General features: G+C 42.1%; 1 protein-coding gene across 1 annotated transcript in view; it reads right to left on the bottom strand.

Moving 5' to 3' along the window:
- Nucleotides 1-23857, bottom strand: part of Syne1 (spectrin repeat containing nuclear envelope protein 1) — a 505489-nt gene that overhangs the window by 224673 nt on the left and 256959 nt on the right. The window contains 8 exon segments of the mRNA XM_052169815.1: nucleotides 639-792; nucleotides 2086-2258; nucleotides 3772-3936; nucleotides 5724-5879; nucleotides 6204-6347; nucleotides 11322-11504; nucleotides 14272-14449; nucleotides 14932-15068. Of these exon segments, the coding sequence (XP_052025775.1) occupies nucleotides 639-792; nucleotides 2086-2258; nucleotides 3772-3936; nucleotides 5724-5879; nucleotides 6204-6347; nucleotides 11322-11504; nucleotides 14272-14449; nucleotides 14932-15068 (1290 nt within the window).

A 23857-nucleotide genomic window follows, 5' to 3' on the forward strand; every position in this document is an offset into this window, starting at 1 on the left:
ATGGTCCCTGTGAAATGGTGCAAATAAGTGGAAATCAAGAGCTTGAAGGGTTTCCACATAGACTATTGTAAACTCAGCTCAAGACATATTATTCCAGTGAGGGCTACATTACTCCCTGGAGGGAGGTATGCTACCCAGTAAAGGGTTCCAGCATGCCTGTGCTTGAATGCACTCCAAAGTGAGAGTTTTAATACTCTACATATTTTAAAATCTTTTCATGTCATACTACAACCGTATAATGTTGGACCAAAACCATGCAAAGGTAGTAATACAGGGGCTACAGTTTAGCACAGGGCCTTGGTTTTAATATCCAGCCTTGAGGATGAGTGAGCAGGTGGGTTAAAAACACAGTGGTAATGAAAAGAATGTAAGGAAAAGAAAGTGCATTTACTTTTGACATTAAGAGGTGACAATTTAAATGGCCTGTGTTATAAAACATTGGTGTGTATAGGGTTATACTGGAAAAGAAGATTTTCGCTCCTGACTTAAATAACTACAAATAACATCCCATTTTAGAAAGACATTAGAAATTCTAGTATGGGGTTTAATTTTCCCATGTGTGCACTGCTGGTGCATGGGTGACAACAGTGTTGCCTGGTTTATGCTGGAATGCAAATCAGGCGTAATACAGTTCAAACCTTGGCTTTCCCCAGAGCGGCTATTTTCTCTCTTAGCTCTGTGTGCTGTCTTTCTGATTCGGTCAGGCTGACTTCCACACCATCCATCCAGCTGGAGAACTGCCGCACGTCATCCTGATAATGTGTCCACTTTGAGAGTGCTCCTTCCAGCTGACTGCAAGGGGTTGGAAACACGTCAGGGCCCTAATTTGAGCATCTCTACGGCTCTGATGTCTGTCACATGCATTCCAATCCCCGTAGCCAGCAGAGCGTCCAGAGACCTGGGTTAGCTGTCTGGCCCAGGTTTACCAAACCACACTCTAAATTTCTGATGAAAGAGGCCTCAGAGAGCAGGGTCCACTTAAATCCAATCTCCAAAGTGGGGCCAACACGACCTCCAGAGGGGCCAGGGGACAGCATCACTTGGAGAGACTAAAGGGCACCCAGATTTAGGATGCCCAGATCAAGTTGGGAAACCACACTCATTCCCAGCAGGTCTTTCGATAAGGCTATTGAGAGTAGGAAGGGACAGAAGAGAGTGACTACCAGAAGGAAGGACAAACTTGAGGAAAATAAGCAAAGTGACCATTCTGCAGGAAACTTAAAAATCATAAAATCACAAGGGAGATTGGGGCAATATTCCCTAAAGTGGTCTAAATGTGCAAATGTAGCATTTCCCTTGATGATAAATTAATCACATAGTTACTGCTAGTTAATGCCACGGATTCTTGAGACTAACTTTCATACTATGACCAGGCCTCAGCAGATACCCAGTCAGTGGCCTCTCACAGGTTCCCTCAGACCTCCTACTGCAGAAGACTGCCCCCAGTGCTGGATACTGGATCTTTCCCACTGGGCTGAGAAGATTCCCTGGTCCCTGCTCTATTCTCAGTTTGGGAGCGATGCTAACAAAGAGTGACAAGGAACTGTCACCTCCTGATACACAGCCCTCAACCTCCTCTTGTGTCCTGGTTACTTTGTCACCAGTGTCTCCACTCTCTGTCCTCAGATGGGAAAAGTAAGAGGCAAAACAGCCTAGAGTCACCCAGACAAGGAAGCCCCGGCTGAGCACCGTGGGGCCGGTTGGATGACATTCCTTTCCTTCAGTCCTTGATGAATATCTCCTTGAGAATCCTCCCAAGTGAATCACTTGGATTGAATCAAGATATCCCCATTTTACAAAATATTTATCATCCTTTGGTTTCGAAGCCTCAATCAGCAACAAAACAGAGGCACAATAATATTTCAGGTGAACGGAGAATAAGGGCCCTAACTTCTAGATTCATTTTAGAGCTCTTATAAGAAGGGGGGGGGGAGGGAATAAGAAAGGGAGGCAGGCAGGAAAGAGATGGAGATAGGAAGTAGCAAGAAGGATCAGGTGGAGGGAAGAGGAAGCTCGGAGGGAAACAGCCGCCATTGGAGTATCCTCTTGGCACGCCTCGCTGGCACCTGGCAAAGCTTCACTTACCTCTTACACCGAATTGCCGCAGACAAGAGGGATTCCCACATCTCCTTCACAGCCTGCAGCTGCTGCTGAACCGCAGGGCTGCCTTCCGGAGAGGTACTCTGCAGAACAGACTCCCCCCGGGTCACGAGCATTTTCATCTGAATCTCTTTTTCCTGTCTCACTGACAACAGGGCCTGTTTAAAACAACAACAACAACAACAAATAGAGAAGCCTTCCTATCTATATATTTAATATCCTTGGCTTGCCATATAGTTCAGAGGCCCTGAAGACTTGCAGCTATCTATGTAGCCTTTGCATCCTCGTCCTGAATCTTCTGTTTAATTTCTTCCTTCCACATTTCATTTTCCTGGTTTAACCTGGGGTGGGGCTATATACCCCTGGACCCTCAAAGTTCTCAGGACAGAAAGCTCATATGTATCTAGTGTAGCCTCCCTGTGGAAATGGGTCACCTGGATCAAAGTTTTCACAGGCACTATTCTTTGTAGCAGGAAAAGGAAATTTAAAGTCCAACCCTTGCCAGAGAGATAGTATCTGTCAAGATACAAACTTTCTGCTCCGTTCCTGTCCTGACAAGACATCTTGTGCAGCTCAGCTGAGCCTCTAGTGGTCCTGTGGCTGTGTAGATGGTGCAGGGGGGAGGGGGCAGCAAGTTTTCCCTTCAGCTACCACCCTAGTTCTTCCCTTTAGCTTTTAGTCCTATATTCATTTCCCTAAATCTCCATCCAGTCATCTGCACCAGGACGTTCCCTCCATGTTAAAAAAAGAAAAAAAAACCATTTACTTTTTATAGGGGGATGAGGTGGGAGAAATATGGAGAGGGATGGAAGAAAAGAGGGAGGAAGAGAGAAATGGAGGGAGGGGGACAGACAGACAAGGCAGAGAGAGGGCAAGTTGGATCCATCCTTGTACCACGTGGTCTCAAGAACCGGGCTCAGGTTTAGTGGTGGGAAGAGGCGTCACACACTGAGTCATTCCACCAGCCCACCCACCCATCATTCCTAAAAGCCTGAGTTAGGTATTAGACTTCCTAAGGCTCCAATGTCCAATCCCATCTCTCCTACACTGCTCCACTCCTGTGCGGATCTATAATCTATACACACCACCACCACCACCACCACCACCATTATCTGAAACCAACCTCTCCTACACTGCAACCTCAGCAGCAGACAACATAGCTTTGGAGAACAAAGGTCACATTTATTCATGTTTATATCCACTTTGATCCCTTGGTGTCAAAAAAGAGTGCCTGTCTAGGCATTGAAGTTGTGAGGGAGAGATGGATGGACAAAGGTTAATTACTATCATTACAAATACAAAACAGACTTGATTATTTCAGGATGGGAGAAGAGTTGACCGAATGATACAGGCAGAAAAGTAAATTGAATAAATGAATTAAATGTTTCACCAGAATATTTCCTCAGAGTTCATATGTCTGTAGTAGAATTTTAAGCTGGCTTCTTGATCACAAATCACCACATTTGTGTCTTTTTTTTTATGGTATCTGTGGATGAATGTATTAGGGCTGAAATGAAAGGTTAATGTTTTGGGATAACAATGTTATGTAAGCAGACACCCATCCACAGAGCATCTAGACATTTTGTACAGACAGAGGACCACACAGTCACAGCAGGCTATACTGGAGACATGAGAAACGTCAATGAATGTGTAAGTGAGAGTTATACACACCTCCAGTTTCAACATTCTGCCATCCAGCACACTTTTATCCGACGTGGGGAGGCAGTACGAATCCAGCATATGAACCGCGTCCGACATCCAGTCCTGCAGTTCCTTAACGCCCAGGGAGAACTGGTTGTGCTCAGCCACAATTCTGTCCAGCCTGGACACTTTCTCCTGGAAATGACAGAGATGGTTTTTCTAGCTGTCAGCTCCATGGAGACCTGACAGCCTGCAACTGCTCGTATTGGAAACTAACACTTCACCAGAGTCTGGTCAGAAAAGAAGCAAGCCTGCCTCACTGCATGAGGCGTGTGGTACACTTCTCTAAATAGTGAAAACTCTGTAGAATAACCAGGTCAAAAGGCATGACGGTTGCCGTCCATGGCCCTACACTGATGTACTTAGGAGAATCACGACTTACTTTTTATTCAGTAGAATTTCTTCCTAATGCATATTGACATTCAATCCACCATCATCTTTAGCTTTCATGTTCAACTGACATCATCTATTCTTACAGACCTACACTGTAGAGAGTTTTAAACATAGCAATTTGACATGTTGTAATAGTTCTATATAGCATGCATAACATGTATATATCCAGTTGAAACATAATTTTGCACAGGAGAGGAACAGCATATGAGGCATGAGGGCACACGCAGGAGACAGAACACGGCACATCTGCATTTTAAATGACAAGACAACCTTCACGGCTTTCCTCTCTGTGCACTTCAGGTCATATCCAGCAAAGTGGATGAAGACTTTCTGTAGCGTTCAAGTTCTTAAACATTCAAACATCTCTTGCTTTTTAATATCTAGGCAAATGCAAAGGAGTTAGAAAGGTGTTTGGGAAGGCTTTTTTGTTTCTTTTTGTATTTTGGTTTTAATTTAATTTAATTTAATTTAATTTAATTTAAATCTTGAGATGGTCTTGCTTGTGCTGCCCAGGCTTTTAGCTCACAGCCCAACCCAAGCTGGCCTTGAACTTACGGCCACACCCTGCCATTAGCTCTTGAGTCCTGGGATTCCAGATGTGCACTAACATACCAGTTACAACTAGCTGTTCTTAATACAGTCTAACTTTAGCTATGTGACAGATTTTCTAATATAATATGCATATGGTTTTATAAAAGCAGCTTTTTCATCAAATAACCATCGGTACAAATGGAGACGGTTTATATCAGGGCCTGTGTGAAGGCTCAAATTAGCAGATCAGAAGTAACTTTGCAGTAAAATGAATGAGGCCATGTTATTTAAAGATGCATGTCCCTAAATGCTAGCATCTGAAATGTTATAAAAGAAGCAAATGATACAGTTTGTGCAAGCTTAAAATTACTGACCCATTCACAGGGTCTGCACTACTCTAGCGTGGTTCACCAGTGAGGTCCTGCGTGGACTCAATACATTATTCTAAAGGTTCTTGAAAATTTTACTCTGGCTCATTATTGATAATTCCAAATGCTGCTTTGGAATCTTAACGGAAACTATCAGTTAACACATCCTCATCTACTATATAACGAGTGTCCAGAAGATGGCTGACAGTTTTTAAACTTCCCTAGACTCAATTCTATGGCTCCAATACATTTTAAACGGTTTTCAGTTTCATGGTTTTCTAGTGTAATTTAATCTACGAGTCTTCAGCATAGAAACTGTGTCATCTGCTTTGGGTTATGTCCTGAGGCCTGGGGCCATCGACCATATCATTTTATTAATGCTGGAGACTGGTAGTGTATTCTCTCCTTGAAACGTCCCTGCCTGATTTCACAGAGCCACATTAAGGACTACGATAAAAGTGATCAATCTGCTTTCAAGATGAGGGAGATGGCATGGTTCCACGCCTTACGGTTGACCCGGAGCTACCCCTCTGTGGAGGTGTCAGGACGCACCCTTCGTGACCAATGGACAGTGCAGTTTTGCGACATCAGTATCACACTCACGCGCGACGACATCGTGCCAGGCGTTACCTTAGTTACATTGCTTAGCGCTAGATACTGAGAAGACAGCTGCGACACTCTGTGCACAAAGCTCTTGCTTGCCGATTGTCCCTCCCACAGCTGCTGAGCTTTCTCCTTCAGCCTGTGGAGCTGAGGCTCGTAGCACTGTATCTCCTCAAGGACAGACTGGAAAGCACAAGCGGGTCACCATTCAGAGGCTGGGGCGAGCACACGGAGGGCAGAGCTGGGTCTCAGAGAACATGGAATTAAACATTGGCAAGCAACTGGAGTCCCCTGGAGGCTGCATTATTTTTTTTGAGTTATACACAGTGGGATGCTACAGGAAGAAAACAAACCATGCCTCGGAGGAGAGACAGGAAACATTAACTCAATTCTGCGGGAACAAGGAGAAGGAACACTGCATCTGAAGGTGCTGTTAGCTAAGACGAGGGCTCCCAGCATGCATCTGGCCAGAGTGGGCAGAGGAAGGAGTGAAGTCGGCCTCATCACCTGCAGCTTCTGCTGTTCTCTCCTCTTGGCAGGCAGGTCATAGAGGCGACTGCTGCTCTCCTGCACGAGCCTCTCCGTCTTACTCAGCCAGTTCTGCACAGGTTCTGCGCTCACTTCAAAGTCTTTCATCTGGATCTTTAGATTCTGCGAGAGTTTAGATAATATTGGATGAGTGAGCAAAGACAAACCCTGAGGGGTGGAGAGGAGGCCCGCCAGTTAGTCCTCTCCGCAAAAGTGCAGCGATGTAAATGTAATTCACAGAGCCAACCTAAAACAAATAAATAGTGCTAGCATGGTGGCACAGGTTTATAATCCTAGAGTTGAGAAGGACATACAGAAGAATCCCCGCAGACTAGCACACTCTGCCATCTAGGTTCAGAAAGAGACCCTGTTGTAATAAATAAATAAATAAATAAATAAATAAATAAATAAATAAATAAATAAATAAATAAGACTAAATGTGATTGAAGGTAACACCTTATGTCAATTTGTGACCTACACACACACACACACACAGGGACAGGGACAGAGAAAGAGAGACAGAGACAAGGACACACACATGGACAGAGACAGACAGACAGACAGGCATATATACAGAGACAGTTACAGACATACAGGGACAGAGACGGACAGGCATACAGGTACACACAGAGATGGACAGAGACAGTCAGACACATACACAGAAGACAGACAGACAGGGAGGGGGTAGTCAGACAAAGACAGGCAGACAGGGACAAAGGCAAAGAGAGACAGAGACAGTCACACACAGAGACAGAGACATATGAACAGGGATAGAGACAGCCAGATACATGCAAAGACAGACAGCCAGCCAAACACATACACACATACACACATACACACACACACACACACACACAGAGAGAGAGAGAGAGAGAGAGAGAGAGAGAGAGAGAGAGAGAGAGAGAGAGAGATCTCCAATCTTTACTTGGCATCCTTTAAGAATATTTAGGCCGTTACTTTCAGACTACATAACCATTCTCTTTAATTCTCTGGATAGCTCATTTTTACTTCTGTGCTTTTGGTTTTTTTAAATGCAAGCTTAACCATAGACAAGGTTGGACTGTGCTTTCCAGTCTGATGCCGCCATGCCTGGCCTGTACCTGAGACTATAAGGTCCAGCATGGAAGGGCCCATGTCTCCTGCCTCCTGGAATATACTGTTTCCTTATAGGAATGATCCAGCACTGGTAAGAATGAATTAATGATAAGTAGTACTATATATAAACACATACATATGTAACTCATGTGTTTATTATTCTGTGTCTGTGTGAATGTTTATGTGAATGTAAACACGTATGTGAGGGTACACATGTGCATGAGTGTAATCCTATGAGGTCAAAGTTTTGAGAACTTTTTCCATGATGGCTCTCCATTTTAATTTTTATTATAATTTTTAAGGATTTATTTTAGTTTTAGTTGTATACGTGTGTGTGTGTGTGTGTGTGTGTGTGTGTGTGTGTGTAGGAACACACACATGTAAGTGGAGGTATTTGTGGAAGCAAGAAGAGTGAGTTTGCTCCCTTGTAACTGGAGTTATGTGCAGTTGGGAGTTGCCTGATGTGGGTGGTGGGAACCGACTCGGGTCCTCTGCAAGAGCAGTATGTGTTCTTAGCCACTGAGTCACTTTCCCATTCCCTCTACCTTGTTTAGAGAGAGCATTTCGCATTGAACTTGGAGCTTACCAATTTGGCTAGACTGGCAAACCAAGAGCCCTCCTGGTCCCACAGGCTTAGTTCCTGGCTTTTATGTAGGTGCTGGGAATTGAATTTAGGTTCTGCTTGTGAAACAGGTATTATTACCAACCAAGTCATCTCCCCAACTCTTTGTTATGTTTTGAATACACCTGTTCTTATTTATCAAGAAAGACCAAGAATTATATGCTTAGCACATAAAGATAGTATAGATATTATTATCTTTATAGACTGTAGATTAAGCATGCTGGTAATGTGTTGTACATTTCACCGTGGCAAAGGAATCTACTACTTCTTATGAAGTGCTAGATTCATATGAATCTGTTATTAATTAAAGTTGCAATGTAATATAGACCAACAAAAGATTTAAAGAATTTAGATAGGGGCTGGAGAGATGGCTCAGCGGTTAAGAGCACTGACTGCTCTTCCTGAGGTCCCGAATTCAATTCCCAGCAACCACATGGTGGCTCATAACCATCTGTAATGGGATCCAATGCACTTTTCTGGTATGTGTCTGAAGACAGCTATAGTGTACTAATATAAATAAAAATAAATAAATCTTAAAAAAAGAATTTAGATAATTTTACTAATGCATCAGGCCCATAAAATGTCTTCTAGGACACTGAGTATAAAAACAGCAGAGTCTATTGGCCACGGACTCAAAACTTTCTCTGCATCTGATCCAAGGTATTGGTAGATCATGTCTTCTATGTTTCCCATAGGGAGATGAATTAGCTGCAGGAAAGCATCAGAGAGTTTAAAATACTTGACATACATACGGTTATCAAGAATGATGCCCAATAAAATGTCAAGTTCACCCAAACAGAGGGTTTGTTCTGTTTTCCTCTCTGCTGCATCCCCAGCTTCTAGATTCTTGCCAAATACTAACTGAATAATTAAATGCAATTGTAAACACAAGCCATTTCTCTCTTCCTGTTATTGCTGTTTTGTGGAGATGCTACACAGGGTGAACTAGGGAACCATGTACAAAAACTGTGGCTTTGCAGATACCTCAGGGAGTACAGAAGAAAGCTGTGTGCTTCACCTGCGTGTAGTGACCAAGTGCTACCAGTAAGCACGCACTTGCCTGGACTCTTGAAGCTCCACCTGCACCTATGGACCTAGGCCTGCACTTTGTGTCTGTGAGGAGGGTATTGGCTTCCGACTCCACGTTCGCTCTGAAGGTTTTGCCCAGTGGTTTCTCAAGTGTCTCCAGTGACATCTGGAAGTCCTCAAACCTTGTGTTACTCTAACTGTATTTATGAATCACTGAGGCACAGTGCTGGATTTGACCTGTCTCCATCACTTACCAGCTGTGTGAAGTCAGCAGATTAGCTGCTGTGCTCCTGACCATCAGCCACAGATCACTTTCCAGGTACACAAAACTGAGTGTAGATTAAATTGTCCAAATCGATTCATTCCCCAAGACTACACTTTGCAATATATCTGCTGTATCTCTGTTCACATCTTAGTTAACAGCCTCCTCATTCACAGTCTTCCAGATGAGACTCAAGAATCAAACTCAACTTTGGCACTCTCCCCCCAACACACACACATAGTTAATTGCCAAGTCCTGTTGTGCTTTGTCTTAGAGATGAATCACCTACCCTGTTACTATTTATGCCATTTAGACTCTCACTTTCATGTGCACCACTAAAATAAGTTTCTTCTGCTTTTCTGGCTATGTATGGTTCCCCATTCTTATTTATACTACAGTCAAAGTTGACATGTTTATCTCCAGCTTTGAGGCTCGCCAATACCCTGACGCATCTGTTGTTTGTAATAAGTTCTGTCCTCTGCATCTGTAAGAGTACGTGATATAGGCTCCATCCTGGGGAAAACTGTCTTGTGTTCTTATGAGGGAAACAGATTCAAAGTCAAATTACTTGACACACAGACGTTTCACTCTGTGATCCTAATCTCTGTCTCCATTTATCTCTACTGATCCTCTGTCTAAACTTCACGTCTACCTCAAATTTCTCAATATTTTCCACTTCTCAATAGCATTTGTGGTTTCCTGGACCCATGCACTCAGTTCTTTCCATAAGAATTGCATGTTAATATTGGATGATCTGAAGGATACACGGCCTTTGAGGTATAGTTTAAATATTGCTTCTCTGGACACCTTCCCTGACCTCTCCAAATAGAGTCAGTGGCCTCTATGAATGTTCATGCATAGAACATTGACTTGTCCTAATCATTCCTGCAATACAGTCATCCCTTTCATGGGAATGACCTTCTAGAAAATGAGGTTCCGGAAACATGATGAAGACTTGTCCTATCACCAAAAGGTATACTATTAGGCCAGGAAGGAGGGCTGGAATTAGATTCAACAGAATAGTTCTACCTGCCATGAGGCAGTTCAGACTAACAAAACCATAAATGTTTAACAATGTTTTAGTAAGATGACCTGGGTACAGAGCCACATTCACTACATAACTCTTACTTTGGAGGCCACATCACACTAATGATATTTCGGGTCACAGGTAATTTCCAGGCACTTCACGGTTATCATCATGTTCCGTGATGATAACATTCATTTGTCATGAACAACATCTGCTTACATGGGTGAACTCAGAGTTCTTAGTATAAGAAAAAAGCCCAAGAAAGTGAGTGGTTTTTTTCCTGATGGCAATTCCTCTTTATAATTTTCTTTCTATCTTGTACTCATTATGCTCATCATCAAATTAAGAATCTATCCTGTTAGGAAGTGTTTTCAAAGGTACCATGCCTTCCACACCTATAAGAGCAGAGTGGATACAAAGAATAAATGCTCTCAGAAGAAAAGAAATTATGCATTTTGGTAGAAATTATAATATGATATTCATAAGCTGTCTTTTTAAGAATTGAAATCACATGAATGTTATCTTCCCTTGTATTTAACACCCCAAAATAGATGCTTGTGTGAGTTATATGAACTCTTGAGCCAGTATTGGACAATATCAAGGATACATGGCCCTCAACGTATAGTTTAAATATTGCTTCTCTGGATACCTTCCTTGACAGCTCCAAAGAGAGTCAGTGGACTCTTTCTATGATTGTCCATGCCTTGCCCTAGTCATAGTTTTGTAGTCTTGCAAGAGTTTTTCTGACTATTCTCCTGGAATAGTTTCCCAAATTGCAGCATTTCACATGAAATATTAGATGTGATGCTCAGAAGTGAGGTTGGCTGTCCCTGCAGGGATGCGCATGGATGAGCCTGTAGCAATAGCCACTGTGTAAGAAGCCATCCATTCCCCCGGGATTAGTCACTTATAGTACCAAGCTCACCTTTCATCCTCTGGTTGCCTGCTCCTATGCAAAAATGCTTAAAAACCCTGTGGGACACTGACACTGCCTATTTGCTGCCACCACCACCACCACCAAACACCACAAGGCATGCCCCCACCCCCATGACTGTGAGGTACCTCCAAAGCAGATTCCTTTTGGTGGAGATTTGCATGAAAATTTTTCCAGTCTTCTTTTGCGGTTAGGACTTTGGCCTGGACAGCTTGTGATTTCTCTTTGGTCAGCAGAGGGCTCAGCAGCTCCCCTTTGGACAGCATCGTGTTTAGTTTATGCTGCCCATTTTCACTTTCTGACAGAAACTCCTGTAAGAAAAATAACAAAATTGGGTACCTTAAGACCCACAATGCTTTACCGTTGGATATTTCTGTGAAATGTCTCAGTGAAATAAAAGAAAAACAATGCCCAAGTGGAATGACCCAGATTTCCCTTTAGCAATCCAGTTATGAAATATCTTATTTCCTAATATTAATTCTGAGTTGACCACAAAACATTGTGAGCTCTTTTATGAACTGTTACCAACTTGTTAAAAAATAAACAGAAGTAATCCGGGCTAAGAGATAATACATGTTCTAAAACAATCCCTGGCTAGGTTTAGTTTAGAAAAATAAATACCTCCATGGTTCTGTATAATTGGTGTAGTTGTATTATGTATGTCTTTGTCTCTGAGCATCCAATCTGCCAAAGTGAGAATCAACCCAAGCAGGTACACATCTTACACAGCCTATATGATAAAAATCAAGCCACCTGTTCAGCAGAACACAACTATTGCCTATCTAAAGACTACAGAAGAGCTTCCCTGGAGGACTCTAATAAAGCAGATACTATTAAACAGGGTAGGGAGCATTGTTGTTAGTAGCTTATCAAAAAATAGTACCCACCCTGTGTTTGTTCTTATGAAGAGCAAGTTCACGACAGAATGACAACATGAACTGTGGGCACATGGTATAGCTTTCTCAGCATCTAGCTTAATCTGGAGGTTAATTTCCCTCTTCTTAAGTAAGTATATTTGAGGTGTTAAAGTTGATGCAATTAATACTTCCAGACATTAGAGAAGAAATGAAATGAATACGCAGTCTTGAAATCTTGGTCTATGGTTTGGTGATGCTTAAAAGGTAGGACCCGATGGGACATCCGGGTGGAGCTAGAGCCAGGCCCTTTAGAGAATTTTTGTTTTGTTTTGTTTTGTTTTGTTTTGTTTTGTTTTGTTTTGTTGGATTTGGTTTTTTCGAGACAGGGCTTCTCAGTATAGCCCTGGCTGTCCTGGAACTCACTCTGTAGACCAGGCTGGCCTCAAACTCGGAAATCCACCAGCCTCTGCCTCCCAGAGTGCTGGGATTACAGGCATGCGCCACCACCGCCCGGCCCCTTGAGAGATTTTTAAAATGTAATTGTTTACTTATATTTTGTTTGTCTGTGCATGCTTGCTGAGACAAGGGTATGGAGGATAAAGAACAACTTTGAGGAATTGGTTCTATTCTTCCTCCATGTGCGGGGGTCTGAGGCTCAAACTCAGGTCTTCAGACTTGGCAGAAAGTAACTTTACTGGCTGAGCCACCTCACTGGCCTGGAGAGAATTCTAAGGAAACAATCTGACCACTTCCTAGTATCTTTTGCTTCCTGTCTGATGTAGCCTATGGTAGTTTGAATAAAAATGGCCCCTTGGCTCATTAAGGACTAGCACTATTGAGATGTGTGACCTTGTTGGAGGAAGTGCGTCATGGGGGGTGGGGCTTTGAGGTTTCAGAAGCTCAATCCAAGCCCAGTGGCTCACTGTCTGTTCCTGCTGTGTGTGGATTAGGGTGTAGAACTCCCAGCTCCTCCTTCAGCGCCATGTTCGCTGCATACTGCCATGCTTCTCACCATGATGGTAATGGACTAAACCTATGAACCTGTAAGCCAGTCCCAATGAAATGCTGTCCTTTATAAGAGTTGCCTTAGTCACGGCATCTCTCCACAACAATAGAAACCCTAACTAAGACAAGGCTCTTTCCTCCCACCGACAGCTCCACATGCCATGAAGTACCCATTAGAGCTTAGTCCCATTAGGAAAGGACTGATCCCATAGTCCTTTCCTTCAGCCTTTAGGATGGAGAGGTAAATGCACTTTCTTGCTCTTTAAAGTAGACAATGCAATCATGCAAAGTAGAGCAATACAGGATGTCATCAAGACATCTCTTTTGATGGCTGCCTACCTCATACAAGCAACTAGGCTAAGAGTCAGAGAAAAGGGTGTTGTCCAAAACAAGACTGGGTTTCGTAGTCATAAAGAAACTGGTGGCTGGATGTTCACAGTTCGAATCCTTGGCTGGGAGAAAAGTTGGAGGAATTTGAATGCAGCACATTTTCAAGCAAAATTTATCTTCTTACATCGGGGACTGAGAGTCAAAGCCATGAGCTAGGTAAATATGGAACCATTATTTCAGAGTCTGTGTTCTGTAGACAAAGGTCTCACATGATCCCCTCCTTATTCGTGGTTGGATACATCTATATCTGTATGCTTTCTAGCAAGAAATTAGAAATTCAAATTCCATGAGCATAGGCTCAAGATTGCAAATAAATGAGTAAGTAAATAAATAAATGACAAGTCATGTGTGATACACATTTATGAAAAACAAAGTCACTATAGTGTCTTCCGAAAGTGTTGAGGTCGAGGTCAGCTGAAATGGCACCGTGGAGTTGGAGTTAGGGTGAGGGACATATTAAAATAAAACCAACCAATCAACCAAAATGTCATGTGTAGCTACCAACTCCTGCCTCAGATACAAGCCTTCTGACCTCCCTGAGACGCCTTTATACTACTGACATGCTGAGACCAATAATATTGTATACCTATCACTGTTGGAACAAAACTTAAATGAAAACAACCCACCCAGAGTCCAGTGTTATTATACATAAAGAACTCTTATTGTTGTGTATATGAATGAGCTAGTTTTCATTCCATTATTTCAGGAGTAGGTTTATCTGAAATTTAAATTTCTTAAGCTAAACTTTAATCTGCAATGCACTTAGACAGAGTCTCATATTGGCCTGACTCAGCACTTCCTTTAGTATGGATAGCAGAGCCCTTACCTGTATCTTCTGAAGACTGGAAGAAACTTCACTAAGATTCTGAGGTAGATCAAAACATTTGGCGGTGGTGATTTTTGCATTAACCAACCACTGCTGGAAGTTCCTGGAGGCCTTCTGAAATCTTTCTTGCAAAATCTGCTCTTTATTCTGGCAGCCCTTGGAAGCTTGCAGACAGAGACTGAAAGGGTGATTTGCAAATTTGAGGATGGAAGCAAAGGGTCAAAGTTGATTAAAATGACACATAGCAAAAGCCACAGTTCTTGGAAATGTGCATTTACCTAATTTGGTGCTACATTTTACTCTTAGTTAATTGATATTATCACTAAAATCAGATTATAAAAATGTTCTAGCTTCTTTAATTTTCTTATACCAGGTCTTACTATGTCACTGAGGCTTTCTATCTCATGAGCTTAGCCCTCTCCACAGAAGCTTCCTGAGAGGCTAGAATCACAGACAACCACTCTATGCTCAGCTTAGCTCCTACTTCCTATGGACATATTTTGAAGCTAGTCACAGCTTTATTCACTGGCATTATAGCTGGAATTCTAGCTACAACTGAGACTGAAGCAGGAAGATCTTGGCTACACACAGACACTGTCTCAAAGGAAATACAAAAGAAAAGATACTATATTGAACAACAGTAGGACGGTTCATGCTCACCAATTATATTCTTTAATTAAGCCTGAGACTTTCCCACTGTATGGACTCAGGTCCCTGGAAAACCGGCAAAGTTCATTCAACTGAGACTTGAGGTCCTCTGTCATAGGCTCTGCCTTTCGTAGAGCATCCAGGATCTCCTAATAGAGAGAGAAAAAAACCCAGATAGGTACTAAACTCAGTGACTTCCATAGCTTAACAATCTGCATGCATACATTGTAAATTATTAGTAAGGGGCAAATCAACACAGTGAATTCAATCATGGGATGAGGTCTATTTTCAGAATTTTTTATAGTCCATGATGGCACTTGTGAAATTTGTATCCATTTCAGGCCATGGACAGAAAACTCCTGCATCAAGAACAAAGCAGTAAAATGATTAAATCATCAATAACTTAAAGTAAGAGCAAAGAGAAAATACCCTACATGGTTTAGAACATGGTCCAACTAGACTGTTTGAAACCTGTCTATCATTTAAGATATTGAATGATCATTTAACACAGACATTCTCAACCTTCTAATGCTGTAACCCTTTAGTATAGTTCCTCATGTTGTGTGGAACAGTGTAATAATTTTGCTATTGTTACAAATAATAATGTAAGTATCTGTATTTTGGGATGGCCCCTGTATTTAGGTGACCCCTGTGAAAAGGTCCTTAGACCTGTCAAAGAGGCTGTGACCCACAGGTTGAGAACCAGTGATTAAAAAGAAAAGCAATGTATATTTTGTACTTACAATATATGTCCCAGGCGATTTTATATACTATATCCAGTGAACACTGATATTAACTTTTTTTAATCTACAGTCTGACTTACCTACTAGTTACTATACCTCATAGTTTCATTCATAGCATCATCAAACCTTTGCTAATGTCTGGTATGACATTTGAGGATATCCTGCTGCCCCATGATTATAGGCATCACTCTCCTTTGCAAAGAGCTCATAATGTAACTGATGGACAACATACAAATAACCACAGTTCTAGGGATATTTAATCCAAAATGGCATCCTAGGATTAAGGAGCACAATTATGGAATCAAAGCCATGGTTAACTGGACTCCACAGGGTGCTTTGTGATCAGAGTATTCCACTTATCTGATTAATATCAAGGATCAAATGTGATCCTGAGTGCCCAGTTCCTTAGCACAAAGTCTGGTGCACTGTTCAGTGCCTACTTTGTAAAATTTCATGGGGGATAACAACCAAATATGTAATGAAACTATGTCAATAGTATCACCAAAACAAAAAGATGTTTTTAAAACTGTGTGTGCACATGTGTGTGCATACATACACACACATGCATTCATGTACAAGACACATATACTCATGAACACACACACACACACTCGTTTAAATTGTGAGAAAACAAATAGATGGAAAACCTCTCAAGTAGCTATTGCTGCTACTGCTGCTATTATATTTATTGAGAGATGACCCACAGCCCTCATCAGCACACCAGGGGTGCGCTGTGTTGTCATCCTATAAATGACATCATTCTCCTCTGGCTGCCATCAGTCAGAAGATTTGCCATCATACTATGGCCTGTAACTATTTCCTCTGAATGAAAACCTTCCTTCCTACAGGGAAGGGAAGCCTCAGAAGACACTTGGGAAGGTTGTGAAATTCACAAGGCTTGAGAATCTTTGAAAATGACAAGAAGTACAAGACTCCCCCTCAACACAAATAGGCAGTAAATGATGGATGGAGAACCCAGATGTTTTCCAGTGCAGACGCCTGCAAGTTGAGCAGAAAGCGCTATGGATGCAGCTTCATGAGTTGTCTCCGATGCAAAGGTGAGATTTTCAGTAATACAGGCAGCCAGGCTTTGTGAGAACCCCCACAGTACTTACTGTTCACACAGCTACGCTTGGATGCAATTCTTTCTTTAGTGTGTCATCTGTGACATATTTAGGGTAAATAAATGTCTGCTCCCATCTCCACAGGAAAAGTCAAGTCACACACTCATTCATTCCTTGTTGGCTTCATGCAAACACCCAAGCTTAGTGTATTCTACATCCTGGTACCTTTAGCCAGCAGCCTCCTTGTCCCTTCGCATTCTTTCTCCTGGTCCCACTTATGCCAGATAATTTCCTAGAGTGGCATAGATGCTTTCAACTAACTTCTAGTCTCTGTTCTCCTTGTCAACCTCTCTCCTTCCTTAGTGTCTCCCTCTACCTCACCTAGCTGATCAAGTTGTAACCATGACCCAGGATTTAGCTCCACCACTGGTTCCTCAAGTGATTCTCTGTGGGCTCCCCAAGAATGCTTATCTGATGATGCTATGCAGACTAGTTTCATATCAATGGGACACACGCTAGAGTCAATTGGGAAGAAAAATCCTCAATTAAAACATTAATTGGGAAGAAAAATCCTCAATTAAAACAATAACTCCCACAAGATTGGCTTGTAGGCAAGCCTGTGGTACACTTCCATGATTGATTTTTGATAGAGGTCAGCCCAGCTCACTGGGGGAGATAGCACTTCTGGGAAAGTGGTTCTGGGTGCTATGAGAAAACAGGACAAGTAACATATAATGGCAACAAATAGCCAACATCAAATCAAATGGTGAGAAAGCAATTGCACTAAAATCAGGGTCAGGACAAGGGTGCCCTCTCTCTTCATATGTATTCCACATAGTACTTAAAACACTAGTTAGAGCAACAAGATAACTTAAGGATATCAAGGGGATGCAAATTGGAAAGGAAGAAGTATGGGTATTTGAAGATGATAGTATATATAAGTGACCCCCCCAAATTCTACTAGAGAGCTCTTATAGCTAATAAATACCTTCAGCAAAGTGGCTGGATACAAAATCGACTACAAAGAAAGAAAGAAAGAAAGACAGAAAGAAAGAAAGAAAGAAAGAAAGAAAGAAAGAAAGAAAGAAAGAAAGAAAGAAAGAAAGAAAGAAAGAAAGAAAGAAAGATAGATCAGTAGTTGCCAGGAGCCATCTAGGAAAGGCTAAAGACTAGCAGGTGATCTTCCCGAGATGACTTCACCGTGGACTGTGATGAGTCAAATCCTAAAAGGCAAGGGCCAAGGAATGACATTTCCAGGTTTTGATTCCTGCTATTGATATGCTTTTCTGGGCAATATTAAATTAATATATAATCCCTAGTCATTATTCCATCCTATTGATTTTTCTGCAGATCAGTGAAGATGTACTGTCTTTTAGTGATGCTATACAGACAAATAGATCATTTCTTAATTCCTAATGATGATTCTATAAGAGTTTCTATAATTATACAAGTAATTATTAAGCCTTTTATAATAGGTTTATTATATATATATGTATGTGTGTATATATATATATATATATATATATATACACATATATTCCTATTAAAGCCTTCTCTAATATGAACACTGCAATTAGAACTCTGCCAGTCTTCATGTGTCATGAGTTAATTGCTTCTAAGACAGAAAGTAGGTATTTACAACTTAGGCTGTAAAACAATTAACCAATGGTCATAAAAGAGACCACGAACTATTGTAGGTGCAAGGACAGAAGATACTGTCTGGATTTATATATACAAAAATCCATTGTTAACTTAGACATGAGAATTATAGTTTTTAATTTCCAATGATCCTATGGAGATAGGGACAGAAAATTAATGTCTAATTACATAACTACTCTTAATAGAAACACCTGTAAACATCCTTGCTGTAAACTTCTTATTCAATTTATGATCTGATTTTATGTTTAAACCTGTGGTGAACTTTTGAAATAGATACCATGACATTTTGAGAAAATGTATAAAGAACTGAACCAAGAAGAACAGCAGCAGATTAGAGTAGAAATTAAGAGAATAGAGTAATTTAGAAATTAAGAGAATAGAGTCGTTTAGAAATTAAGAGGGCAGATAGTCAGAGCAGATAGTCTTGATAGTTTTTCTCCTTTTTTACTTCTCCTTAGAAATAAATTAGAATCTTTTTTTTAAAGTGTCTTTTTTTCTTCCTGTGGAGCAATTTTTATCTGGCTGACAGGAAATTAAAACTCTCAGCCCGAGGACCCAGCATGGGGGAGGGCCTGTGGAGAAAAGAGCAAAGGACCCCTTTCTCCTCCCCCTATTAAGCTGTAGGTGTTAATGTGCTCAGAGGCCTGCAGCTTCTGGCTTCAGTGTAACTTGGAAATTCAAGGACAAGTAAAGTAGCTTCTGGCATCAAAGTAATTTAGAGTAAAGACAGGTAAACAGTTACTATAGAAAGCAACCTTAATCTCCCACAAGACCAAGTATTACCCCCTTCAAAGACACTGTTTCAGCTACTTTCAAGAGAGAACCAGAGCTTTGGAGCTGGTCTCTACCAAGAGTACCTCCTTTATACAAATGACAAACAGGCTGAGAAAGAAAGTAGGGATACAATATGATTTATACAAGCCACAAGTGATATAAACTATCATGCTGTAACTCTAACCAAGCAAGTGAAAGACCCGTATGACAAGGATTTCAAGTCTCTGAGAAAGGAATTGAGAAAGATAACAGAAAATGGAAAGTTCTCCCTTGTTCATGCATCAGTAGAATTAACATAGTAAAAATGGCCATCTTACCAAAAGCAATTTGTAGATTTAGTGCAATTACCATAAAAATTCTTTACAGACCTTCAAAGAGCAATTTGCAACTTCATATGTAAAATCAAAAACTGAAGATACCTAAAATAATCCTGTGCAGTAAAAGAACTTCTGGAAGTATCACCATTTCCAACTTCAAGATGTTATGGGGCGTATGATAAAAACTTCATGGTATTGGCATAAAAACAAACAGGTTGATCAATGGAATAGAACTGAAGATCCATAAATAAACCCACACACCTATGGACACTTGATATTTAACAAAGAAGCCAAAAACATACAGTGGAAAAGGGAAAGCATCTTCATCAAAGAATTGGTGCCAGTCTAATTGTATGACTGCATGTAGAACAATATAAATAGACCCATATCTATCACTCTGCACAAAATTCAAGTCTAAGTGGATCAAAGACCTTAATATAAAATTGGACAGATTAAATATAATAGAAGAGAAAATAGGGGACTTCCTTGAACTCATTAGCACAGGAAACAAATTCATGGATATAACACGAATAGCTTAGGCACTAAAATCAACAATTAACAATGGGACGTCATGAAACTGAGAAGCTTCTGTAAGACAAAGGACACTGTCAATAAAACAAATGAGAAAAGAAAAGGTCTTCACCAACCTTACATCTGACATAGACTGATATCCAAAATATATTTTAAAAAACTCAAGATATTAGACACAAGAATTCTAGACAGAGGAATCTCTAGTAGCTGAGAAGAACTTAAAGAAATGTTCAAAGTCCTTAGTCATCAGGGAAATGCATACCAAAAATGACCATGAGATTCCTTCCATCTTATACCCATCAGAATGGGTAAGGTAAAAAATTTCAAGGTACAGCACATACTGGCAAGTACCTAGAGCAGGGAGAATGCTCCTCCATTGCTGGTGAGACTACAAACTGATACAATCACGTTGAAAAACAATTTGGTTGTTTCTCAGACAATTGGGAATAATTCTACCCCAAGACCAAACTATACCTGAAAGGCCAATGCACCAATGAAAGGGGGCTTAAGAAGAGAGAATGGGGGTTAAGGGAGTGTGGCACGGCAGTGTGGGGGAAGGGGGTGCCCAGGCGGGCCCATGTCCAAGCATCTCTTCCCCCTGAGGGACCACATGCACACAGGCATGGTATAGAATAGAGTTTATTCAGGGTAGAGGCTGGGAGTTAGAAAGGCAGGGGGGGGGGGGAGGAGAGAGAAGAGAAGTGGAGGCCGGCCATGACCACGTGGAGAGAGTGGGGAGGGGAGGAGAGCCCAAGGGGCAGAGGTGAGAGTGGGATGAGAGAGAGCAGGGAGAGAGAGAGAGAGAGAGGAGGGGCAAGTAGCCCCTCTTATAGTGGGCCAGGTCTATGGGGCGGGGCATACCTGGCTGTGGCCAGGAAAGTGTGGGGTGGAGCTTAGACAGAATACCAACACTACCACTCTTGGGCATATACCCAAAAGATGCCCTATTATATCACAAGGATACCTGCTCAATTATGTTCATAGCTGCTTTATTATAATAGTGAGAAACTGGAAACAGCCTAGATGTCACTCAAGTGAGGAATGGAGACAAAAATGTGGTTCATTTACACAATAGAATACTATTCAGCTATTACAAACATAAAGATGAAATTTGCAGACAAATGGATGAAACTAGAAATTATCATTCTGAGTGAGATAACTCGAGTCCTGAAAGATACACATGGTTTGTATTCACTTATACTTGGACGTCAGCCATAAGGTACAGGATAACCACAGTACTAGTAACAGGCCCAAAGAAACTAAGTAATAAAGAGGGTGGGCATATGGGAGGGTGTGTGCATCTCACTTAGAAGGGGAAACAAAATAGTCATGGAAGGTGGATGAATAAAGGGAACTGGGTGGGAGAGGGGGTGAGGAGGAGAGGAGGGGAGAAGGTATGGGGACCAGATGTAGGGAGAGGGAGTGTTGGAGAAGGAGAGGCAATTAATGGGGGGTCATCTCCAGGAGCAGCTGGAGAACTGGAATGAGGGAGTCTATGAGAGGTAGCCCTAGCTGAGACTCCTATCAGTGGGGGATATGGAGACTGAAGAGATCACCTCCTGGTGGAACTTCCAGCGGAGGGAGAGGTACATCAACCCATCTACAATACCTTCAACTGCAAATTGCCCTGCCTACAAGATATGCAAGGAGAGATATGGAGCAGAGATGGGGGGGAATGGCCACCCAGCAAATGGCCCAACTTGAAACTCATCCCATGTTAGAAAGCCAATTCGCAACACTATTAACGATACTCTGCTATGCTTTCAGAAAGTTGCCTAGCGTAACTGCCACCTGAGAGGTTTCATCCAACAGCTGACAGAAACAGATGTAGAGACTCACGATCAAACATCAGGCAATGCTCTGGGAGTCTCGAGGAAGAGTGGAGAACAGAATTGAGTGAGCCAGAGTGGTCAAGGACACCACAAGAAGACTATAGAGTCAACTACCCTGGACCCATGGAAGCTCACAGAGATTGAACAACCAACCCAAGAACATACAGAGGCAGGTCCTAACGCCCCCCCTACACATTTGTAACAGATGTGCAGCTTGGTCTTCATGTGGGGTCCCTAATAATTAGAGCAGGGACTGTGTCTGACTCTGTTGCCTGTCATGGGCTCCCCTTTCCTTAAGTGGACTACCAAGTTGGGCCTTAGTGGGAGAGGATCTTATGAAGCCTATGAGGACTGGATGTCCCAGGTGGTACCCAAGGAGGGGCTTCTTCTCTGAGGAGAAGGGGAGGGTGTAACATGGATGAGGGGCTTGTAAGCGTGGGACTTGAAAGAGAGGAAGGCCTCGGGTGGCAGGATGTAAAGTGAATGAGTGAATGAGTGAATGAGTGAATGAATGAATGAGAAAGAACGAATGAAGGAATGAAGGGAAGAAGGAGGGAAGGAAAGGAAAGCAAAGCAAAGGAAAGGAAAGAAGAAAAGAAAGGAGAGAGGGGTGGAGGGAAGAAGGGAGGAAGGGAGGGAAAGAGAGAGAGAGAGGGAGAGAGACAGAGAGAAGGAGGGGGAGGGGGGAGGGAGAGGGAGAGGGAGAGGGAGAGAGAGAGAGAGAGAGAGAGAGAGAGAGAGTGAGTGTGTGTGTGTGTGTGTGTGTGTTTGAGAAGGCAGGCCAAGCAAGCCATGGAAAGCAAGCACCACTCCATGACCTCTGAATCAGTTCCTGTCTTGAAGTCCTGCCATGATTTCTCTCAGTGATGGAGTGTGACCTGAGAGTTGTAAGCTGCAATAACACCCTCCACCCAAGGTGCTGGGTCATTGTTTTATTGCAGCAGTTGAAGGCCATGCACAGCTTGGCTGGAGCAGTTGTCACGGGTATCTCTAACTGGTTCCGTGCTTCTGTGCTCACACAGACCGTGACCGGAAAGCCAGGCCGGAGGCTCCAGGAATGTTCATATAAAGTGGCTCAGCGGCTGAGCTACAGGTTCTGACGCATGCAGGGGGCTCTTTTCTCCCCCTTCCTTCCCTTCCCCTTCAGTTCCTACTTTCTCCCTTTCTCCTGTGGTTCTAGGGATAGAATAATAACCCACTCAAGCATTCTATCACCAACCTTTATCCCAAAGCCCTCTGAAACACTCTTATTTAGAAAATTCACAAAAAAAGTTACTATATGGTTTCTCTTTAAAACTCTAAAGACTAACCCAGAAATAAGTGCTTGCTGACAAGAACCTGATATGGCTGTCTCCTGAGAGGCTCTGCCAGAGCCTGACAAATACATATGTGGATGCCTGCAGCCAACCATCAGACTGAGTGTGGGGAGCCCCACGTAGGAATTAGGGGAAAGACCCAAGGAGCTGAAGGGGTTTGCAACCCCATAGGAAGAACAATATCAACTAACCAGACCCCCCAGAGCTCCCAGGGACTAAACCACCAACCAAAGAGTACACATGGAGGGAATCCAGCTGCATATGTAGCAGAGGATGGCCTTATCTGGCATCAGTGGGAGGAGAGGCCCTTGGTCCTATGAAGGCTCAATGCCAAAGTATAGGGAAATGCTAGGGTGGTGAGGTAGGAGTGGGTGGGTGGGGGAGCACCTCTTAGAGGTAGGGGGTAGGGGGGAAGGGATAGGGGGTTTGTGGAGAGGAAACCAGGAAGAGGGATAACATTTGAAATGTAAATAAATGAAATAACCAATAAAAAAGAATAAAAATAAATTTAAAAAAGAAAAACACATGTAATCAATAAAACTGAAACAATTAAAAAACAAAAATAAATTTTTAACCATATTGAACATTTTTAAAGGGAACTATCAAGAACACTAAAGAAATGCAATTATCTATCAAAAGTTTTGAAATTAGATTTAAGTAGGCCAATTGTAAGTTAAGTGACTTTAAAACTGAAAAGATTTT

The sequence above is a fragment of the Apodemus sylvaticus genome, chromosome 23, assembly GCF_947179515.1.
Source record: "Apodemus sylvaticus chromosome 23, mApoSyl1.1, whole genome shotgun sequence".
Taxonomy (NCBI): domain Eukaryota; kingdom Metazoa; phylum Chordata; class Mammalia; order Rodentia; family Muridae; genus Apodemus; species Apodemus sylvaticus.